We start from the raw sequence: 21,560 nt of genomic DNA on the forward strand, positions 1-21,560 counted from the left end.
CCACGCTGGGCCCACTCCTTCACTTTTTTTAAAAGATTTGTTTGTATTGGAAAGGCAGATTTTATAGAGGGAAGGAGAAACCGAGAGAAAGGATCTTCCATCTGCTGTTTCATTCCCCAGATGGCCACAATGCCTGAAACTGAGCCTATCCAAAGCCAAGAGCCATTCTGCCTGTATCTTGCAGAATGTTCCTGATGTCATCTTCTAGTAATTTGATGGTGTCAGGTCACACAGTTAGATCCTTGGTCCATTTAGAATGGAGTTTTATATAAGGTGAAAGGTGGGGACTTTATGCCTTCTGTCACGCCTTGATCAAGATGGTGCTGGGCAAGAGGGGAGGTTAGCAGGAAAGAAAGACTAGTGCTTTCTCCCAAGGTAGAACCAGCATGAATAAAGTCTGGGCCACTACATAGGACTGTGTGTGCAGAGGGGACTGTAAGTGGCCACGTGGCTGCAGCAAGGAGCTGGCCCCACTGGTTCACAGGGTGGTCTTGCCCTAGTTGCCTTGCTCCAGGGCTGGCCGTGGGATCTGTGTCCTGCAGGCATTTACTTCGGGGAGCTGTTTGAGCTGAGCCTGTCACCAGCTCAGCAGGAGGTAAAAATTACATGACAACCTCTCCTGGCTCTCACCCATCCCAAACTGGAGAGAGAGGGACAGGAGGTGCAGAGCAGATGGGCACTGGGTAAGGGAAGGCCTTAAGAAGTAGAGCTCCCGGTGGAGGAGACTGAAGGACTTTGGGGGCTTGCCCATGATTGTGGACCCCCTGCCAAGCAAGCAGACGCTGACAGTAGAGTCCTTGTAAACCCACCCTCCCACACACACACACGCACATACTCTAGAGTTAACTCAATCTGGGTGCTAGGTTCCATTTAGCAAGGGAATCTCTCTTCTCTTGGCACACGCATAGCACACACCCCAAACTACCAAGCATGACTTTAGTGCTTGAAAATCTTGGCTACCCACCCCTCTGAGAATCACAGAGACTTTCTGGTACAGTTCTACTGGTGCCCCCATTAAACAGCAGGCAAGGGCTCGCCACCCCTCACAGGGGACACAAGCATCAATTCATGTGACTTCTGAAGTCAGGCTGATAGCATCTCGGATTTCATTTGTGTGTATTCTAGAAGAGTCTTGACTTTTGGCCAAAAAGCCCAGGGCCGGAATGAATGTGCTTTCGACCTCACTTTCTGTCCCTGAGCCAAGTGGACTTGGGAGAGAGGGTGTAGCCGTCTGTGAGACATGATTTTTTAGCTTTGTCCTTCGCCTGTGGAGCCAGGCTCCTGGCCGACTTCCAGCCTCACGGAGAGAAGATTATGGTATTTTCTAGGTAATTTTAGGGAGCACAAACCCAGCGTCAAGTCAGGTGGTTTCAAGTCTGCACCGAGTTTTTCAAGTGAAGGATTTGTCATGATTTGGGTTTTCAGCAGAGCTGTAATTGTGCTGGAGACAGGCATGTTTTGGTTGGTTGTTAATGACCTCTGGTTTTCCTTATGGCGAGTTTTGTTAACAAATGAAAATGTAGCAAAATAAAACACTCCCTTTCTTTGATACTTTCTTGTTTTGTTTTTTTTTTTTTTTTTTTTTAAACAGTACAGCCCTAGCGGCAAACTGTCAAAATCAAGCGATAGATAGGGGTTGTTGCAGCATCATTAATCCTCTATAAAAATAAATGAGTCAAAACTATTCTTCCGATGGTCCATCACTGCTTTAGGCAGAGCCTGCTGCCTGCTTGTTGATAGATCCCATTGTTAACTGTACAAGTGTGTGCAAAAATGCTTTGGAAGTTTCCCAGCCTGGAAGTCTGTTCTGCACTAATTCATCCATAGGCAGCTGCGAGAAGGGACGGAAGAAAGACTGACCCGGTTGCTGGGGAGAAGGCCCCTCCCCACAGGCGTGCCAGGCCTTCTGCCCGCACCCTCTAACTGGGGAGTCGAGGCTGAGTCTGCAGAGGGTGGCAAAATCAAACTAAAAAACTCCGGTTTATATGAAAAATAGATGTCTGCCTTCAGGAAAAAGTGACTGAGTCAAACAGAATTTTCATTTCTAGTTCAAGTAAAGCTGGAGACCTGACTTAGTGATGACCTAGGAAGGACTTTAAAAGTTCCTGGTTGGGCCCGGTGCCATGACCTAGTGGCTAAATCCTCACCTTGCAGATGCTGGGATCCCATATGGGTACCAGTTAGTGTCCCAGCTGCTCCACTTCCCATCCAGCTCCCTGCTTGTGGTCTAGCAAAGCAGTCGAGGACAGTCCAAAGCCTTGGGACCCTGCACCCACATGGGAGATTGGGAAGAAACTGCTGGCTCCTGGCTTCAGATCTAGGTCAGATCAGCTCCAGCCATTGTGACCACATGGGGAGTGAACCAGAGGATAGAAGATCTTTCTCCCTGCCTCTCCTTCTCCCTATAAATCTACCTTTTCCAATAAAAATAAATTTTTTAAAATTTCATGGGAAAATGTACATTATGAAATACATTATACAAAGGCTTCCAAAGTTTTCTATGCATTAAAATAAAATTTTTTAATAATTTTTAAATAGGCAGAGGTAAACACATGAATAGAGAGTGCTGATATCCACTGATTCACTCTCTAATTGGCCACAACTGCCAGGGTTGGGCCAGGCCAAAGCCAGGAGCTGGGAACTGAACCCTCTGGATGGGTCCCCCTGTGAGTAGCAGATTGGGGCATCGCTGCTGCTTTCTGGGTAATGTAAAGGCAGGAACTGGAGTGGGGAATGAAACTAGAAATCAGACCCCATGTGTTTCCATGTAGAACACGTAACTAGCATCTTTGTGGCTACATGCCCACCCCTCAGATAATCCCACAGTAGCCTGAGCTTTTGAAGTGCCCTGCTATGTATTCTGAGACAGCACTCACAGCCCAACGCATGCCCTTCTCCATTCTTTCCCCGGTTGTCTTGAGAACATCACAGAATCATGGGTCTGATTAAAGTCAGAGAACACTTTCCAAGTCCTCAACTGTGCCCACAAAATAGCGTGTGTATGCACCTGCATCGAAGGCCACCTGCCCCTCAGTCGAGAGTAGATAGAGCCAGTAGCCAGATCACCATCTCAGAGTGAGGAGGGATGGGCTCCGGAGGGAGAGAAATGGCCATTCAAGAGCAGCGACCTGCCTCCTGTGCTCAGAAGCAAGTCCGCAAGTGCCCAGTTGGAAAATGGACCCACGTGGGTCAATACTAGTGACCAAGGGAGGGAGAAAGAAGGAAATGTTTATCCTTGAAGAGTCATTTTACTCTGCTTAGCTCCTATACACAGGACCCAGGGGCTGTAAGCAGCAAACATGGATTTCTGCCAAGGTGAGGAGGCAGGAAGTCCAAGATGACATCGTCAGGGTTGGTTTCTCCCAGCACCTCTATCCTCGGCTTGGCAATGGTTGTTTTCTCCCTGTGTCTTCTCCATGTGGTTTTACACCAATCACGTTGGGTCACAGCCCACCATTATGGCACCTCACTTCAACTTAATCCGTCTCTATCAGCTTTACCTGCAGATAGTGACCCAAGGGACTGGAGATTAGGTTTATAGCATAGATGTTTGAGTGAGGGTACCTTCTGTACAAGATAAGAGCCAAGGGTATTTCATGATCATAGCAGACCCTCGGCCATGGAGAACACATACTAATAGTAATGAGCTTCTCATGAGGTCTTTTCCCACTGTCTTCTAACCTGGCAACTGAATCGCTCCAGTCCCTCCTAAGTCAGGCCCTTGTATAGGAGTGGATGTTGAATGAAAGTGGCAGAAAGTATGTATGCTGCACGGTTAGCAGGAGAGGTGACCTTGCTGATGCTGAAGGCAAAGGCCTTTCTGTCATGTCAGTCCTCCTTGGGGTACTTTACTGACAGTGCAAGGTGCGCGGTACTGTGTGGATGGGGTCTGGGCTCCTGTAGTCAGGCTGTCACAGGCTGTCAGAATCTCCGCATGGAAAAGTAGATTAATCGCCCTTCCCCAGATGATATTTATGTCTTTCAAATGACTCATGGATATTTTATGTCCAAAGATAATTTCACTTGCACTCAACGAGATACAAATTCACGTAAGCCATCTTCTGATGCTTCTCTCTCCGAGACCATCAAGGCGCAGGTGCCCCTTGGTCCCCCACTCCCCCCACCTGTCTCCAGACAGCCTGCTGTTTACCTGCTTCACTCTGAGACTCACTCGCTTGTTTCCCCATCACCCTCTTGTCCCACCTTTGCTAGATTTTCGGAATTCTCACCACCGTAATCGTTACTTTTTCCCTTTCTCCCACCTCGCCCCTCTCCCTCGACACCTGCTGTGAATGACCATTAAGCATGGGCTCCAAAGCCTGCTCCCAGTCTGCGTTCTAGACCTATGTTGCCACAGTCAACTGAGCCCTTCCCTGCATTGTTACCTGAACTGTTCTGCCAGAAACACTGATGCACTATGTGTGATATACACATCTGTTTTGTCCTACACTACTACACCTCTGCTATTTACTACTGTATAAGAAGGATTTGTCTTGCAGGCACGCACCTTAGCAAACCAGAAACACTCAGTAGCTTCATTGCACGAAAAGCCTTAACCGTGCGTACTCTTCCGCTGTCCCCAATGTCCAGCGAGACTGTCCCCACCTCCCACCCTTGCACTCATCTGGGAACACCATCCCAGCTGGCGGAGCCAAGCTTCTGCATGTTCTACTTTCTCTCCTCAACTGTCCTCTTCCCTGTGTCTCAGAGTCTATCTGTCCTGAAAGGCAGATTCCCTCACCTGTCCTAGGTAATGACTCCCTTGGCCACATCAGAACCTGGAAACCCCCACCCCAGCAGCACTCCCAGTCTTTGAATTCCTCTGGCTCCTAACATCTGTGCCACAGACTTTAGCACCTGGCTGCATACCTGCTCTTTCTTTGGTGTAAACAAGGCAGACAGCCCGTCTATTTTCCAGGGATTTGCAGACATGGTAAATTCCTCCCTGAGTTTTCCCCAGGAATGTGGCTTGGAGGAGGAGGAATTGCTATTCTTCCTTTCTTCAAGACAGTGGAATCTGTGGACCTCCTGGTGATCTGCTCTGTTTTCCCTTTTGTCTTAGCTATCAAGAACATGAGAGCCATGTCGGTACCAGAGTGTAATACTCAGCTTATCGCAGGATCCTGGTAATAGCTATCTAGTCTACCTGTCTTCTTCAGAACTCTCTGTGGTGCATTTGTTCTATGATTGACTGCATACTTAACTTGTTCAATGCCACAAAGCCTTCTGGAATAGAGGGGGAAAGATCACCAAGTCAGAAAACAGTCTCCTCTTACATCCTAATTCTTATTTTCCTGCAAGTGATTGTGAATGGAGGTCAGGCCTTGTATTTCCAAGAAAGCATCAAAATCAGAAAGTCTGTGTTCCATCCCTAATAAATCATCATTGATGGGGTAACATGCTCAGATTTCGTGGTAATATGTGTTTCACTGAGGCAGGTTAGACCAACTTCAATTGAAGGAGACATTTCCCAAATTTTCCGCAACGATTTTTTATCCTTATTACTTCTGTTAACATCCTATTGAATGTTCAAAATCAGAGGAAAAACACCCAAAACATCAACAGTTAAGATTATAGCTATTATAATATCTAAACATAATATCTAAACATGCAACATGATTAACAAGTCATCTTAAGAAGTAATTTACCACCAGTAGCCCTTAAAAGACAACAGAGGGCATTTTAAACTTTTTGCTTACATTTTTTTTATTTTTAATATTGTTTACATAATTGAGAGGAATGCATACCCACATGGGCCTCTGATTAGGATGGGGAAGGTCAGGTATGGAGGAGGATGTGACAAATGTTTGAGGGTTTTTTTTTTCTCTCCTATGTCCACAGAGGAGGAAGGGAAAAGGGCTGATCCTTGCTGTCAAACTACATCAGCATCCAGGGATGGGGACGGTCCTTTGATACCTTAGAGCCCCCAGTACAGGGAAGAGTGTTCCAAGGGTGTTACCTGAGTAGTTTTAATGATTGTTAGAAGTTGTTGGCTTCATTGGTCCGGAGTTGAGAGATTTTCCAAGGTCTGTTGGTTGATAACGTTCACCTTAGTGCATCTACAGACCTAGGAACATGCTGTAAAGCTTGGCCAGGAGAATTGTCCAACCTGTTCTACTTTCTATCCTCTGACAAGTCATTCAGCATCTCCTGCCCTAGATGAGCTGGCTGTCATGTCCCCTGTGTGCATCTGGGTGTGCTGTTCACTACACAGGCATCAGTAAACAAGGAGTTCCAGTCCCAACACATGTACTCCAAGGTGGGACCACACCTCCTGCGACTTGTCCCTGTGGTCAGGAACAGAGTCCAGCAGTTCTGCTGGGGAGTCCCCCAAGAAACTTACCTGGCTTGACCTCAGACTTTACTCTTGGGGGCACCAGCTAGGGCAGCATCTGGTTCTATGTATCACTTGCACCAGCCAACAAACATGTTGATGCATGGAGTCAGCTGCCTGGTCAGTTATGCCCCAACCCCATACCTAATGTAAACTAATGAGCACTGTGGCTAAGCCTAGCCCAGCCAGCCTGCCACAGACCTGGTCCTTATGCATTCCAGCTGGTGCTGCTGCCTAATTGGGCCAACCCTCAATAATCCCCACCAGAACCTCCCCCAGCCCCAGCTTTTGCATGTGCCAGCCTCCATTACAGCCTAGCCTAGCCCACATTCCATTTGACTCTCATGTACACCCATGGATGCTGCAGCTTAGCTCAGCCTGCCCAGCCCCCAAACCCAGTCATCATGTATGCTGACAGGTGCCACCACCTTGACCAGCCTAACCTGCCCCCAAGCCTAATTCTCATGCTCATCAGCAGTAGGTACAGCCTAGCAGGAGAGTGCCCACAATTCCCCTGCCGGGCATGCTCCCAGCCCTGGATCTTGCACCTGCCAGGGGATACTACAGTGCAATTTGACATGACTTGTAGCCAGTCCTGGAACTTTTCAACTGGTGCTGTGGGCTAGCTTGGCTAGCCCACACCCATTATGGCTCTTGTGCACATCAGGATGCAGCAACGCAGCCCAACTTGGCCTGCCCCAGTTCCAGCTCCCATGCTCAACCATAGAAGCCGTGACCCAACAGGGGAGTTCAAGAGATTCTCCTTTTAAGCCTGGTCCCAGCCCTGGGTCTTGCTCATGCCAGTAGGTACTGTGGCCCAGACTGAGATGGCCCACCCCCCAACTCAACATTCGGCAGCAGGTGCTGCATCCTGGCTCAGCCCCCAGTCTGCTCTCACCAACAGAAGCAGCAGCCTGGCCCACTCCTAGCACCAGCAAAGGGCATTTTTAAAACTATCATTTGAGAGGCTGACACAGAGAAAGAGGGCTGCCATCCCCTAGTCCATGACTCCAAATGCCACTGGAGCTGGACCAAGGCCAACACCCCTAACTAAGGATGCAATCCAGGCCTCCTATGTGAATGGCAGACTCCCAGAGCTTGCACTAGCAGGAAGCTGGAGCCAGGGGCAACAGCCAGGAATTGAACCCAGGTCCTATGAGGTGGGCCACAGGTGTCTTAACCACAAGACTGAATGCATTGGCTGCCCTTTTTCCACCAGCCCCGTTTTCCCTACCCACCTTCCTTTCCCACATAAGCTAGCAGATGTTAAAACTGGCTTTCTATAAAGCTACCTGTCCCAATCATCAAATTCTTTTCTTTCTTTTGAACGTTGTTGTGAGCTCACCCAGAGAGAATACTCTGAATTTGACAGAAACCACAAGAATGTAATGGCAAAGTCACCTCCCGACTTGGCTTGCATTCACACTTCCTGTCTTAGTACCTCCGCTTTTGTTCCCTGCTCCTTCCTGAACTTCCAGCCACCCACACCTGCCTTTTGCTGTGACTACTCTAACAGACGTGTGTGAATAATTCATCCGAGCACAAACACTAGAGACTTGCACTTCATCCAGCTGACTGGGCTTTCCCATTACAAAGTGTGAAGGATCAGGGGAACCCTTTCTTTGGCTCCTTTAGCCCACATGGAAAGGTGTATCTTCATAATTGTATGATACCCTACATGGGTTGCCTTCCTCAACATTCACTTCTAAAGAAACGACGAGGTAAGGAGAGGGGCATATACAGAATGGCCCTATTCGAGTCTGATGTGGTCCTCCCCCATCTCCCTGCGGTATCCTGAGTTTTATGTCTAATGGAAAACCCACTCAAATCTGTCTTCATCCCCGAATGTGCCCAAATTAATGTGGGAACACTTCGACCCGTCTTCTGTGATCTCCTAATTTTTTGTGTTGATAACAGGCCATTTTCTTAAGGCTACTTGCAATGTCAAGCACCCCTCACCTCTCATTCAGCATATGTGTGCTTCTAGAATATAGAGATTCCTTCCAGTCTGCCTCAGCTGAAGCAGAAAGTGGTGAACGAATGTTTTACAGAGCAAAAGCATCTAAGAGATATTCTACATCTGACCAAAAGGTTTCCAGTATCTGCTTCTTGGTAATTGTCTATGCTGGTTCTCTCCATCATTAAAATAAATAGAAATATCAGCTGTACTAACATGTGATATAATATAAAAGATGGATTTCATTTTATCCCAGAAGACAGGAATATAGAGCTATGAAAACCTTATCATGACTCTAAAAACATACCTTTGATATGTGTAAGGATACTTCAAAAAGTTCTCGGAAAAGTGGAATTGAAAATGTGTTTTCCATAAACTGTATGTGTATTACCCTTATTTATAGTTTGTTTAAATGTTAATTGTTATATTGAATTGTGCTAAGTCATTAAGTGTCACAATAACTTTTGCACTGGCAAAAGTTAGCTTGTGCATTTTAGAAATTAGTATGGGTGAGGAATCCAGGTGTAATCCTTGAGTTTGGGTTTATAATTGCATAGTTTTTAAATATTTAAGAACCGTGTGTGTGTTTCTCAATATAAAAATCAATTTACAACAGACATGATTTTTAAGTCAGATGCTAGAGTAGAGATTGACAGTTTAAATACTTAAGGATTTAACAGTTTAAATAGCTTACGATATTTGGAAATATTTTGCCATTCAACTTACCCACTAATAAAATGTGGTTGTACAATTTGACATTAAGTAAATAGTAAATGGGGCAGGCATTTGACAGAGCAGTTAGCATACTGCTCTAGTTGCTCTGGGCCCAATTCCTGCCTGGGTTCAATTCCTGCCTGTATGCCCAATTCCAGCTTCCTACTACTGCCCATTTAGTAAGGCAGCAAGTGATGGCTGAGGTACCTGAGTTCCTGTTACCCAAGTGGGAGCCCTGGATGAAGTTTAGGCTTCCCAGCCCCTGACTGTTATGTACATTTTGAAGGTAAACCAGCAGGTGAACCAGCCCTATACGATGGTGTCACATCATCAACCTGACCGTTACACACATTCACTTGCTCCTTTGTCTAACACCGTGTTGGGTAGGAAAGCAGTCCCCTTCAGTAGAAAGAGTGGAAACAGGTGCAACCTAAGAGAGGTTCTTTGGAGCCTGCTTCCACCCTTCTGATGCCCCCACAAGCTTTCCCAAAAGCACCGTCAGCCCAGGAGAAGGCTCTCAGTAGGAGAACGGTCCCTCAGGTTAGCCTACTCTGCTAAATCTGTTTCTGGATACATAATGTTCGCCATGTTGAGCCTCAGCTCAAGCAAGCAAGCAGGCAGAACAGGCCAGAAGAGCCGCAGCAGTGCAGGTGAGCAGTGCAAGACGATTCAGAAGCAAAACCCAGCTGCCCCCACCCCTTGCTTGGAGGTCTCACCATAGCTCACAATAGATATGTGCTACTCAGATACTAGCTTTTTCGGAGAACCTTTAGGCAGAGCTGATATTTGTAAAAAATCATGCCGGTGCAGGGGGTGCTGCTTTTATGAATTAAGCAAAGCTTGCAGCTTTCTCCATGGCTTTCCTCAGTCGGGTACTAGTCAAAACCTGTGACTAGGCACACATTCCTTCATGTGGATAATTAGCCTCTTTATTGGTGGCGCCTCCCGGATTAAAAGGATTCGTCCATGCAAATAAGCAATAGAGGAAGGCCGGGCCACAAGAAGCATCTTTTATGTGGCTTCAACTCCTACTTAGCACAACTTTTGCATTTTTAGCAAGACAAATGCTAAATTCCTGGGCTTCCATAACCTTCTTTCAAATGAATTCCAATGAAAACTCTTGGATATTTTTTGCCTAATATGCTCAAGTAATGAAGAATCCCCCTAACTCTATGCTGTTGAACACAACTCGTTCGAAGCGTTCATGTCTAATCTTGAATTTAGAGCCATGGTTTTTTAAAAAGCTGATGGAATTAATTAGGCATCATTCTAATGTTTAAATATTAGCCCCCCAAATTAGGATAAACATAAGGGATGCTTTGCATGTGACAGCTCTCCTAATAAACAGTAAATACCATTTTCCAGTGATAGGACCACATGTGCCACCTCTCTGGGATCTAGAAGGTTGGTGTGATGGTGTGGTTTGTGAGTTTCGGTTTATTTGCGTAACCACTGTGTTTTTATGGTGGAGGTATCCATTTTTGTGTCAGCCTGAAGTTTTGGGGTCCTTTGGTGGTTTTTTAAAGGAAAGAGTGTGGTCTCCCATTTTCATGTTTCCTGGAAGAACTAGCTGGCTATTTATTTTAATTACTTCACAGGAAGCCACAGGACAATTTTTGAAGGATATTTTCCTATTACTCATTGTTTATTATTTTGGCCATAGTTTTTCCGAATAGGAGATCATTTCATTTTCAAGGTAAATTTCCATTTTGTTTTTTTTTTCTTTTATTTCAGAATAAGACTGAGAAATGTTGCTACATGTCGCTCCCCCCACCCCACCACATAGGACCACCAACCACACTACCCTCACCTCCAAAAGCAGTTTCCATGTTTGGGGGGATACATTTCCACTAAGTCCACTCAAGAAAGCTGATCATTTAGAGATGAACGCAACCTCAACAGCCACACTGTTTGGCCATGTGAGGAGAGATCTGAATGCAAAGCTTGCTATTCAACTTTCAAAACACTAAATCCTATTAGGATGCCACAAGATGCCTGATAAGAGGAAAGTTGTCTCCGCACATATGCATAGAAGCATCATATTCCCTAAGTGCAACTTTGGCACAAATCTAACTTCAGACACAGGAAGTCAGTGGGGGAAATCATAGTTAACTGGGAAGACAGGAAGGTGTATTTGCGTTCAGAAGTGTGCTTCTAAAACCAGAAATTCTAGACATCAAATCTTGATTGGAAAATGTTAATGTATATTGTGAAGTTTCATTTTTTTGAAGTCTTCACTATTTGTCTCTCCTACATGAACTTAATAGTCCTTAGTCCTTCTCCAGTTCATCCACCTAAAGGACTATTAATGCTTCATAAGCCCACATTTCTCATAAAAAAACACACTGATATAGTTTTTATACACACACATTTTAAAGAAACGCAAAGTAAGAGTAAAGATCACTGTGACAGGAATTGCACAGAGCATCAAGGAAGATGGCTTTAGTTCTAATATTTGCTATTGAATAGCATATGGGAAAAGCATTCTCCTACTTCCTTGCACTCTGCCTGACCACGGGAAAGGACATAGAACCCCAGACCAGCCTGCGTCCTAGGAGACGCAGCCCACAGACACTGAATGACCGAGCCAGCTGGAGTCAGTGGCTCCAGCTTCCCATTTCACAGATGGGAAAACTGAAGCCAAGGATGTCCAGTGTTTGTAGCTTTTCTGCTTTCTCCCACCTTCTTTCTGCTCCTCTCGTGACTGCAGCTTTGTGATCATATAAGCGGAGTCCCTCACCCAACATTACCCAGACGTTTGGGAAACTGGACTACAGCTCTGCCTTCCAGCTCATTGGATGGAGTTCCCAGCACATAGTCAGCAACAGATCTCATTGGGTGTCCTGAGAGCTGTTCCTGTTGTTTCCTGGTTCTCAGAGGACTAAGAGTCCTGTTCCTGGCTAATGAGTCTGGTCAATGTATGAGTGACATCCTCAGGTTTATTAAGAGCAGACTCCGGGAAGGGGAGTAGACGAATTAAGGCTGCTGTGGTTTTTAACTGTTGCTGCAAATTACCTGGTGCATGCTTGGTCAACAATTGAAAGAAATGGAGGGCGTATTGAGAAGAGGGGATGGGTCTCTTGCTGCTTATCTAAGGATCTGCGGACCCGGACTCTTTTTGTAGGACTGTGCTGTTCCCATGGTGAGAGGACGTGGTTAGAAACTGGGAAAACCTGACAATCTACCTCCTCCACTAACAACCTCCATGACCTTGGGAAGCTGACTGACTTTCTTGAGCTATAATTTTCTTTTCTGTAAACGCCGTCTATCTTACAGCGACTTTATGCAGATTAGATTAGACAACGTGAGACAAGAATGAGATGCAGGACAGATTGTCAACAAGTTGCCCTTTCCTGGCCTTTACATCTGTCTGGGAGGTAGCTGCCAGCCGCTTCCCCCTTCTCCTGTCCTGAGCCTCCGGAGTGGGTCTGGGCATCTTTGTCCTATTGGCACAGCACTGGAAACTTCCCTTAAATGCAAGGCATCAAGGCTGTTTTTCACTGACATGCGCCACACACGTGCAGCTGGCCATGTTAACAATGTAGCCTGTCTCCAACACTTCACTGATGCTAAACATGGCTTTGGGAACAGAAACACCCAGGTGAGCAGGTTTCTGTCTGCTCAGACACAATTGTTTGAAAAGACACTTTCAACATTGACATGCTGGTAGGGCAATATTTATTTTACTAAATGGACTTGAGTATTTTGCAGAGTAAATATTTAAAGTCATGAAGCTTCTGTGGCTTTTACATACATAAATGATACGGGAGGGCTCCTCCCTGAAATCAGTGTTTGAATTGCCTTCCACAGTCTCTGTTTCAGAACTTGTGGCTTTCCAAACCCGGTGGCTGTGCAGGTTACAGCGAGTTTGAGCATCTACAAATGTACATTTTGCGAATTCAAAACCACAATCTTTGGAATCCAATGCTTTTTTGATTCTTTCATGAAAATGTTGGCCATAAAATTTTCTTTTAGGTTAAGCATTTGAAACATTGTCAGTCAGCTTTTCAGATTACCCCTGTGAGCCCGAAGAGAATAAAATGATTAAAAAAAAAACCCTCTTCATCAAAAAGTATAATTAATATTCACAAAAATTCTTTGGTTAAAAAAAATAACAACTTTACCTATGCTTAGGGTTTAGACTCCTGCTATACACACGGAATAACAGTTTGTAGACATCATCCCACTTGTTATACTGATGAGTTCAATCAGTCCCAATCAAGACTTGCCCCAAGTGTGTATTTATCAAGTTTAAATGAAACCATTGAAAATGGCAGTCTCCCAGACTCCCGCCTAACGCAGCCTAGGAGTCCTTCCAAGGTGACTTGCCATCGAAGGTCTGATCCTACGGGCGAGGGCTGATGAAGAAGTTTGGAGGAGGGCTGGTGAACACGAGCGTTTGGCTCCACACTCTTAAACCTGAGGATGTTGGTCTTTGGTAGCGTGAGTAATATCCATCGTTTCCAGATGTTTAAGAGGTGGTCTCCAAAATATACTGCAATTTTAACCGAATTTCTCGGGCAAGAAACTACTGAAGGGCGAGGAAAGAGGGGAAGAAGAAAAAGCCGAGAGAGCGAACGAGAACACTGGAGTGTCCCGGTGTTAAGGGAATAGTGATCAAGTTAAGGCCAGCGTCTGGAGGAGTGTTGGAAGTTGATGGTGCTTTCACTGCTCCTGGAAACAAAGGCTGTGATGTGTTGGGTTCTGCCTGCCTGTCTGCACGTACATCTTCAGACCTCCGAGTCCTCGGAGTCAGAGCTAGGGCACTGAAAGACGCTGAGACACGACCTCTAGGAGGACCATGTGTTACTCCCGTAACTTCAGCCCTGCCAAGCAGCAGAGATGGGCAGTGGGCAGTGTCTTCTCAGAGCTGGAATTCTGTTCCCAGTGGCCAGGGAAGCACCAGCTACTCCAAGTGCCTTTAAATAATTTCATTTAGGAAAAATGATACCATCCATCATGCAGAGTTCTGGGGTCATTGAGTATTCCAATTTTCTGGGGAAAGTAGTTTGAATCACTTAGGTGCAATCAGTGAGGAAGAACAAGACCTAAGTAGCCAATAAACCAAGAACTGGCTTCAAGCCACGCTGCAAAAAATGGTGCATAATAAACTTACACTGGCACAAAAAAAATACAGAAATATAAATTACCAAATCCAAGACAAACGTTCAGGGACATTTTTGATTGTTTAGTGTTTCAATGTTACATATACTTCCCTAAATGATGTCCTTGGTCAGCTATTTTTAAATTCAAAATAAGGTCTCTCTCACACACACACACAATCACACATCTTAATGTTCTATTGTTTTAGTGTATTTAAATGTTTGCCTACTTGTAAGCTGCAGATTTTAAATACCAAAGCAGTGTAATCCATGGCCAAAGAAGCCACTCAGAGTTACCTCCTTAGCAGATCTTAGCGTTCGGTGGAAGTGGCCGAAGTTTTCTCATTCTGGCTGCGCGTTACTTGGGCCCTGGCAGAGACTCACGCCCGAGGGCCAGCCTGGGCAGACGCACTCCCGGCAGAACCGCCACTCCCTGCCAGGTCCCGCGGCCTGGGTCCTGCACAGGCTTTCGGACCGGCCCGTGGCCAGGACAGACAAGTGGACTGGGGCACTGAGGCCACTGGGGAGGTACCTCCCATTGTTTAGATTTCCATCAGAGGATGTAGGAATACTTAATTTCTTTTCTCTCTAGAGCTTTCATTATCATTTAAATTTCATTTTACATTAATTGATCAGGGATTAGTAAAGCCATTATGCAGAAATTAAAATAAGACAAGCCAGATGGGATGAATAATTCATGAAGTCCAATTACATCTCATTTCTGGTGTACTTTCAAACTTGCCTCTGACTTCGATGCTGTTTTGACGTGACAATATTCACTGGAAATCAAGGATGCCATTCTCTTATTATAGGGCTCTGGAGTAGAATCGTTTTAATGCAGGGAGGGTCCTGGATCACATCCCCTCATCCCTCCATACCCCCGCCCCAGAACCCCACATTGGGGTTCAAAGAAAATCTCAGTAAGCCACAAAGTCGGGTTGTCTCTGCATAGGTTCGGGAGTCCCTACATGGAGCCGTAGTGGCTTCCTCCTCTGAGAGAACTGCTCCTGTAGAGAGATGGGTCGTTTGTGCGTGTTGCCGGCCCTTGTCCACGGCTCAGCACCGAAGGCCAGCAGCACAGCTGTCGCAGCGCTGCACCGGCACCACCAGGTGGCAGGCGTCACCTTCCATGCGCGGGGCACCGGACGCCGCCAAGCAAGCGCACCCGCGGGCCTGGGCCACGCACACCGCGGCTGGCTGGGGTCGGGCTCCCAGTGACCCTGCGGAGCTCGGGGGGTCTGGCTGAGCGAGGGGGGCGGGCCTGTCCACCTGCCTGGAATGTCCCCCTGCCACGGCCGCCAGCCGGGTGGGAACCTCTGCCTCCCCCCGCTCTGACCCCGGCCCGCCCTTCTCCCTTCCACCCCGCACGGTGTATTTACGCCAGCGGACAGTGGCAGTCACATGAAAGCTCCGCGTCCCCTTCCCGGGGACTTTCATCTGGGCAGTTTTATGACACTCGGTGAAATGTGCCAAGTTTTTAATTAGGCTCCCCAGACAGCCCCGGGGCGGCGGCAGCGCCACGGAGTCTTCACGGTGTCTCCCCTCTGCAGCACAACAAGCCACTCTACTCCTTTGAAGACAACGCGGACTACGTGTACGATGTCATGTGGTCCCCCGTGCACCCCGCACTCTTCGCCTGCGTCGACGGGATGGGGCGCCTGGACCTCTGGAACCTCAACAACGACACGGAGGTGAGCGGCGCGGGTGGCAGCGCGGGGCGGGAGCCCACGCAGACCCTGCTGGGCACCTTAGCGCCCTGGAGCCAGCTGGGGTACCCGCTCTCGCGCCTCGGCCCAATTCCCTGGGCGGTTGCACTGGGGGTTCTGGTTTGGTTTGGTTTCTCCAGAAGCACGAGGGTGATGACTGCGAGCGCCTCTCCCTGAGTGGCATGGAGACGCCTCCATTGGCTGTGGCACGCGCTGCTTCTGAATGGGGCCGTTTTTCAGTGTGTGCCATTTGTTCACTCCCCAAAGAGTAGATCCTGTGGACTGTTGACAAACTGTACCTGTCCAAAGTACATGTCTCAGATGACGACCTCAAGAACAGATATTTCTATTTGAAACTTGTCTTTAAACTCAGGGTTTATTTAAAGTGCTCCAGTTGGAGTGCTTCTCAAGGGAAAAGCAAATCACTTGATGATAAAGAAATATCCTTGTTGGCTAGGTATGCCCTGTGATGCCAGGTGCACAGTAGCCCTAAACTGTGGAGGTAATTCAGCTCTTGGGACAGTTTCTCACATGGCCAGTGAATGGCTTCTAATTTGATACACTGAAGTCGGCTGTGAGGCTGGCCCTGATTTCTGACGGGGGAAGGATCTGCACATATGAGAATGGACAGGTAAGGGAGGCAAGTGCTGCGGGCTGCAAGCCAGTCAGTGGAGGAGGAGAGCCAGGTCTTTTGAAGTGTTGGGAGCAGGAAGCAGCACAGCCTTTTTAATTAGGAAGCCTGAAGCTGGAGGGGTGAGGAGGGGCAGGCTCCCAGGGCTGGGGGTAGGGAGTGGGGGACGCAGACCTCCTCAGGTGTGAGTGTGGAAACATTGTAGTTCAGGGTCCCTAGAGCCATCAGTGCTGTCCTTGTCCTCTTGCCATTTAAGTCTTTGCCCAACGAGAAATGCAGTGAGGAGGCTAGGAGTTCTGTGATGCAGAGAACCAACAGGCCCCGGTGAATCATCGTCCCTCTTTGGATTGCTGAAATGTTTACATTGTGATTGTTTTTAATAGAAAGATATTACTGCATTGCCCTGTAATGGCTTTCCAGTCTTTCATCACTGTTGATTAGAATCATATTGTTCCTCTGTGCTAGAACAGAGCCCCTCACAGCAAGCCAGTAACAAGCCTCTTCTTGGACGTGGCAGGCGCTCGCCCGAGATTCAGTTCTGTTGAGCTGATGTGTGCGTAATGACCAGCGCCCAGCCAGGAGCTGAGTGCAGGACAAACTCCTCAGTAATTCCTGGGGTTTGTTTAAATCTTGTTTTTTTTTTTCTTTTAAATAAAACAAAGCTGATACCTCAACAGTGCCAAGCATAATTTTTCTAGATAGCAGTAAAGAAATATCTAAGCGTGTGTAGCTGAATGCTTTCATGCTTTATTCATGCCAAAGCAGGCAGGGTTGTCGAAGTCCGTTCGGCGGAGGGCCGTGAACTCTGATCGCAGTCCAGGAACGGGCTGCAGGCTTTTTCATACCCTCAAATCGTTTTTGTCTCCCAGCAAGTTTAACAAGGTTTTTCAAATATTCATCAGATTAGGAATTAGTTTTTTTAAAGCCTGAGGTCCCAGTGAGGTAGCAGGTTTTGTTAGGGTTGTAATTGCTGTTCAAGTTACTATGTGTTGAGACCAAATTGTCCCATTTGCTCTTGTGGAAGCCTGGTTCCTCTCTGGCCACCTCAGCTCAGAGTAGCTGCCTTGTGTTCACATAAACACATGCATCCCCCCTTTGCTGGTACTGTGCTTGAGCCAGGAAATGTGAAAGCGTTTGTAAAACCATAGCTCAAGCGTCAGACGCAGTACATGGATTATTTTTTATTATGGATTCAGCAGCTTTTGACAAGTCATTACCAATGAAATACACATTATATAAGTATATTTTAGTCATTTCCTTCATGCATTTTTCTAGCATATACTATAGGCTCTGATAGTATATTTTAAGCCATAAAAAGAAGGTATTACAAAATGCTTATCATATTTTTTCAGTTTACTGTTTTAAATTGCAAATGCAATTTTTAAAAATATATTAGGCATAATTTTTAAGCATATGAAGAGATTAGGGAATTAGTAATTTTTATTGAGATATGAAATATTTTTTATTTTTGAAATGCTAGCTAGATAAAATTTGATACTCATAGAATTAAGAGATAGGGTCTCATGCGATCCTTGTAAATGATGATGTGAAAAATTGACTCTTAAGACCGTGTGGCTGAATAGTGGATGTGTTTCCCATGCAGCTCACTAATAATGACGAGCATGGTCAGAATTACGGTCCACCGAAATTCATCCCCACCTTTAAAGGCTTTGAGTAAAAATTCAAGCTCCAACCACGTACCTTTACTGCAGAAATGGTGCATTTTCACAAAACCAAATGTGTGAGGGTTTGTTTTTTTTGTTTTTTTTTTTTTTTTTGCTGTTGTATCATTTTGCTCACAACTGACATGTCATGATTTAAGCAGGTGAAGAATTTCAAGATTAAGTTTAAGCACAGATTCTTACATATGACAGTTTTTATTTTAGAAGTAGGTGTTGGGTCAGTCATTTCATGTAAACAGGTGGTTTCAATTCCCTGAGCGGCAGAAGGCCAGGAGTGCTGAGGCACAGAGCTGGCCGTCTGGCCATCCCGCACAGTGCGTTCACTAGCTACAGGTTGAAACAGTGGCGTGTAGGGCCTCGGTGGTTCTCCTTGCGCCACATTTGTCTCAGCATGTACCCTTTCCTGTCTTGGTGGCATGCTATTTCCTGCTTAGTATTCTTGTAGAGGACTCAGCAGATCTGAACTTTGTGGACATTCAAAAACTTCTAACCTGAATGACCCAAGTTCATGCAACCAACGAAGGCAGCTGCAGGATAAAAAGGACTCGTTCTTCATAAATCCTATGTTCCCCGAATTGTGAAAAGAGCTCCTTTCACAACACAAGGGCATGGCAGTGGCAGTGAGTGCCACTACCTTCTCTGCCTGGTACCAGTTACACGGACACAGAACCACAGCAGCTCAAGCCACACCGTCGGCTCACAACGGGGAGATTCCAGGGTCTACCAAGGTTTAGGAGATTGTGAAAGGTGCGAGTGAAAGTCATTAACCTGAGTCTTCTGGAAAAGAAATCTGTGCAGCTGACACCTCATGGAGATGGGGGTGAGGTGGGGGTTGTGTTTGAGGGGGTGGCCAGATGTTGGCAACCAAGCATGCAGGCAAACCCTTTCAAACCTCAACCTCTCCCTTCCTTTCTTCCTTTTACTGTCTGTGCCCCTCTCCCCACCCCCGCCTCTAGGACGTGGGAAGTGGTCCCCTAGGGTGTTGTCCTGACAGAAGGCATTTTCTACAAGTGGGTGGCTACATTCTATATCCTTTAATACAAACACCCCAAATCTGAAAGCGTGACTAATTATAATAATGATTATTATAGGGTGAACTGGAGGCGCCCACTTGCAGCCCACGGTGTTTCCTCCAGGAATGTCCCTCTTGTCCTGCACAAGGGTTATGGATATGCATGTACACATATACCTATATTGCATATATTATATATACGTCTATGTATATACATAGGAAGATATGTGTTTAAAAATGTAGGTATTCCTTCATGCCCACAAAGGCAGCAGTGACTCATCCAGCTCAACATGTCACTGTTAATTCGTGTGATTACCATTCATAGTTAGAGATCATTTTCTCCTGTCGCAACTCTTTTGGCAGGTTCCAACAGCGAGTGTCGCCATTGAGGGGGCATCTGCCCTGAACCGCGTCCGTTGGGCCCAGGCTGGCAAGGAGGTCGCAGTGGGGGACTCTGAAGGCCGCATTTGGGTCTACGACGTCGGAGAGGTAGCTGTGGCTTGGCTCCTTTGGGTTCTTATTGTGCTTATATATGCAGCTTACAGTCCTAAGGAACCCCTGATGCGACTCCATGGGCTTCTCCAGTGTGCTGGCAAGTTTCCGCTGATTTCAGTGGGAATTTGGAGAGATTTCCCAGAGCCTCATTTGCTGTCCGGCCTCCAGGCACAGGACACTTTAGTTGGTACTCAGACTTCCCAGCAGCCCTGTGAGCAAACACGGCACTTACCAGCAGTTGGAGAATGACAAGTTTGCCAGATTCGTCGTACTGTGAACTTGAAATTGGTTGTTTGCTTTGAAAAGTCAAGTTTTAGTTGGGATGCTAAATTACAATGAATACGGTTTTCTGTTTAATTAAAGTGCAGCCAGTGAAAACATCTGAGGGTAATCAGAATCTTGTATCAGTTTTATAAAAGATTGCCAAACTTACTATGTGGGACAGATACCTTTCTGATATCTTATTACAAGATACCTAAAGCAGGCCTGAGTACCATGGCATATATTAAAGGAAAATCTGCTTACTTTATTTCCAAAAAAACTCCTTAGATGTTTGCACTGTATTTAATATTGCACAACCAATCAATCATGCTTACGCTTAGTTGCTTATTTTTACTATATGAGAAAACATCAACAAAAACCTTGATTTGGGGTGAGGCTAAAGAATGTCTTCCGGAAAGACAAACTATTACACTTTCAAGCAAAACAAAACATGAGCGTTGGGTAAATATTCTTGGCATAATTGGAATCTGACGTGCTGGGGTTGGGGTGGAAGGCGTTTCCACATCTGTGTGCATCCCGCCTTATTTACCCTCGAAGTCCTCTCAGTACCTGGAAGATGGGTTTAGCTGATTGCATGGAGTAGGGTTTTCATGGCTTCCTTGGTCATCATGCTATAAACTTGGCAATCGTAGATGGTTAGCTCTGTGGTGGAACTTTTGATGATGTACTTGATGCTGTTATGGTACAGTTGATAAAGTTGGAACCAGCTGCCTGAGATTATTTTAAAATACAGTGGGGAGCTGAAGCGGAAGGACTTCAGAGGTGGGAGTTTTGCATTCTCCAATGGTGGGCTCTGAGGAAAGCAGCAGGATCTCTTGAGTTTGTCGCTTGCTGTTTGGTGGGACACCCCTTGACTGCTGGTGCCAGGAGCTGAGTCGTTGCAACAGTGACAATGGCTGTGTGAATTAATATCGGCCCCCAGTGGAGAAAATGCAAATGGTTTGGTGCCTGTTGATGCAATTTAGAGTCTCTGGGAAAAAGAATACTGCCGGGCCCGGCGGCGTGGCCTAGCGGCTAAAGTCCTCGCCTTGAATGCGCCAGGATCCTATATGGGCGCCGGTTCTAATCCCAGCAGCTCCACTTCCCATCCAGCTCCCTGCTTGTGGCCTGGGAAGGCAGTAGAGGGCGGCCCAAAGCTTTGGGACCCTGCACCCATGTGGGAGACCCAGAAAGAGGTTCCTGGTCCCTGGCTTCGGATCGGCACAGAACTGGCCGTTGCGCTCACTTGGGAGTAAGTCATTGGACGGAAGATCTTCCTCTCTGTCTCTCCTCCTCTCTGTATATCTGCCTTTACAACAAAAATAAATAAATCTTAAAAAAAAAAGTAAAGAAAAAGAATACTACGTGGGTTGGAAATACCACCAAGAGTTTTATGGCAGTATTTTCTTCAATGAGTGTGCTTAATATTTGATCCGTGTTTTGCATGGTCTTCACTGATATAAAACTAAACAACAAAAAGATAAGTACTCTTGAGGAAATCATTTCCAAAAAAAATGAAAAAGGGCAAAGGAGATTAGAAAGAAACAAGGGTCTCATGTTCACTCCATTTCTTCCCTCCGTTTCTTGGTTTTCTTTCTGATAAGTGGAGTTCCAGGACAGAAGTAGATCTGGAGGCAAGCTCAGCTGAAATAGGAGGATGTGGATA

General features: G+C 46.3%; 1 protein-coding gene across 2 annotated transcripts in view; it reads left to right on the forward strand.

Moving 5' to 3' along the window:
- The window catches only part of DYNC1I1 (dynein cytoplasmic 1 intermediate chain 1), a 263,740-nt gene that overhangs the window by 228,113 nt on the left and 14,067 nt on the right, over window positions 1–21,560 (forward strand). For both annotated transcript variants that reach the window (XM_004582321.3, XM_004582324.3), the window contains 2 exons: window positions 15,658–15,798; window positions 19,502–19,627. In XM_004582321.3, coding sequence (XP_004582378.2) covers window positions 15,658–15,798; window positions 19,502–19,627 — 267 coding nt within the window. The remainder of the gene's footprint in view (window positions 1–15,657; window positions 15,799–19,501; window positions 19,628–21,560) is intronic.

Source organism: Ochotona princeps, chromosome 20 (assembly GCF_030435755.1).
Source record: "Ochotona princeps isolate mOchPri1 chromosome 20, mOchPri1.hap1, whole genome shotgun sequence".
NCBI classification, from domain to species: domain Eukaryota; kingdom Metazoa; phylum Chordata; class Mammalia; order Lagomorpha; family Ochotonidae; genus Ochotona; species Ochotona princeps.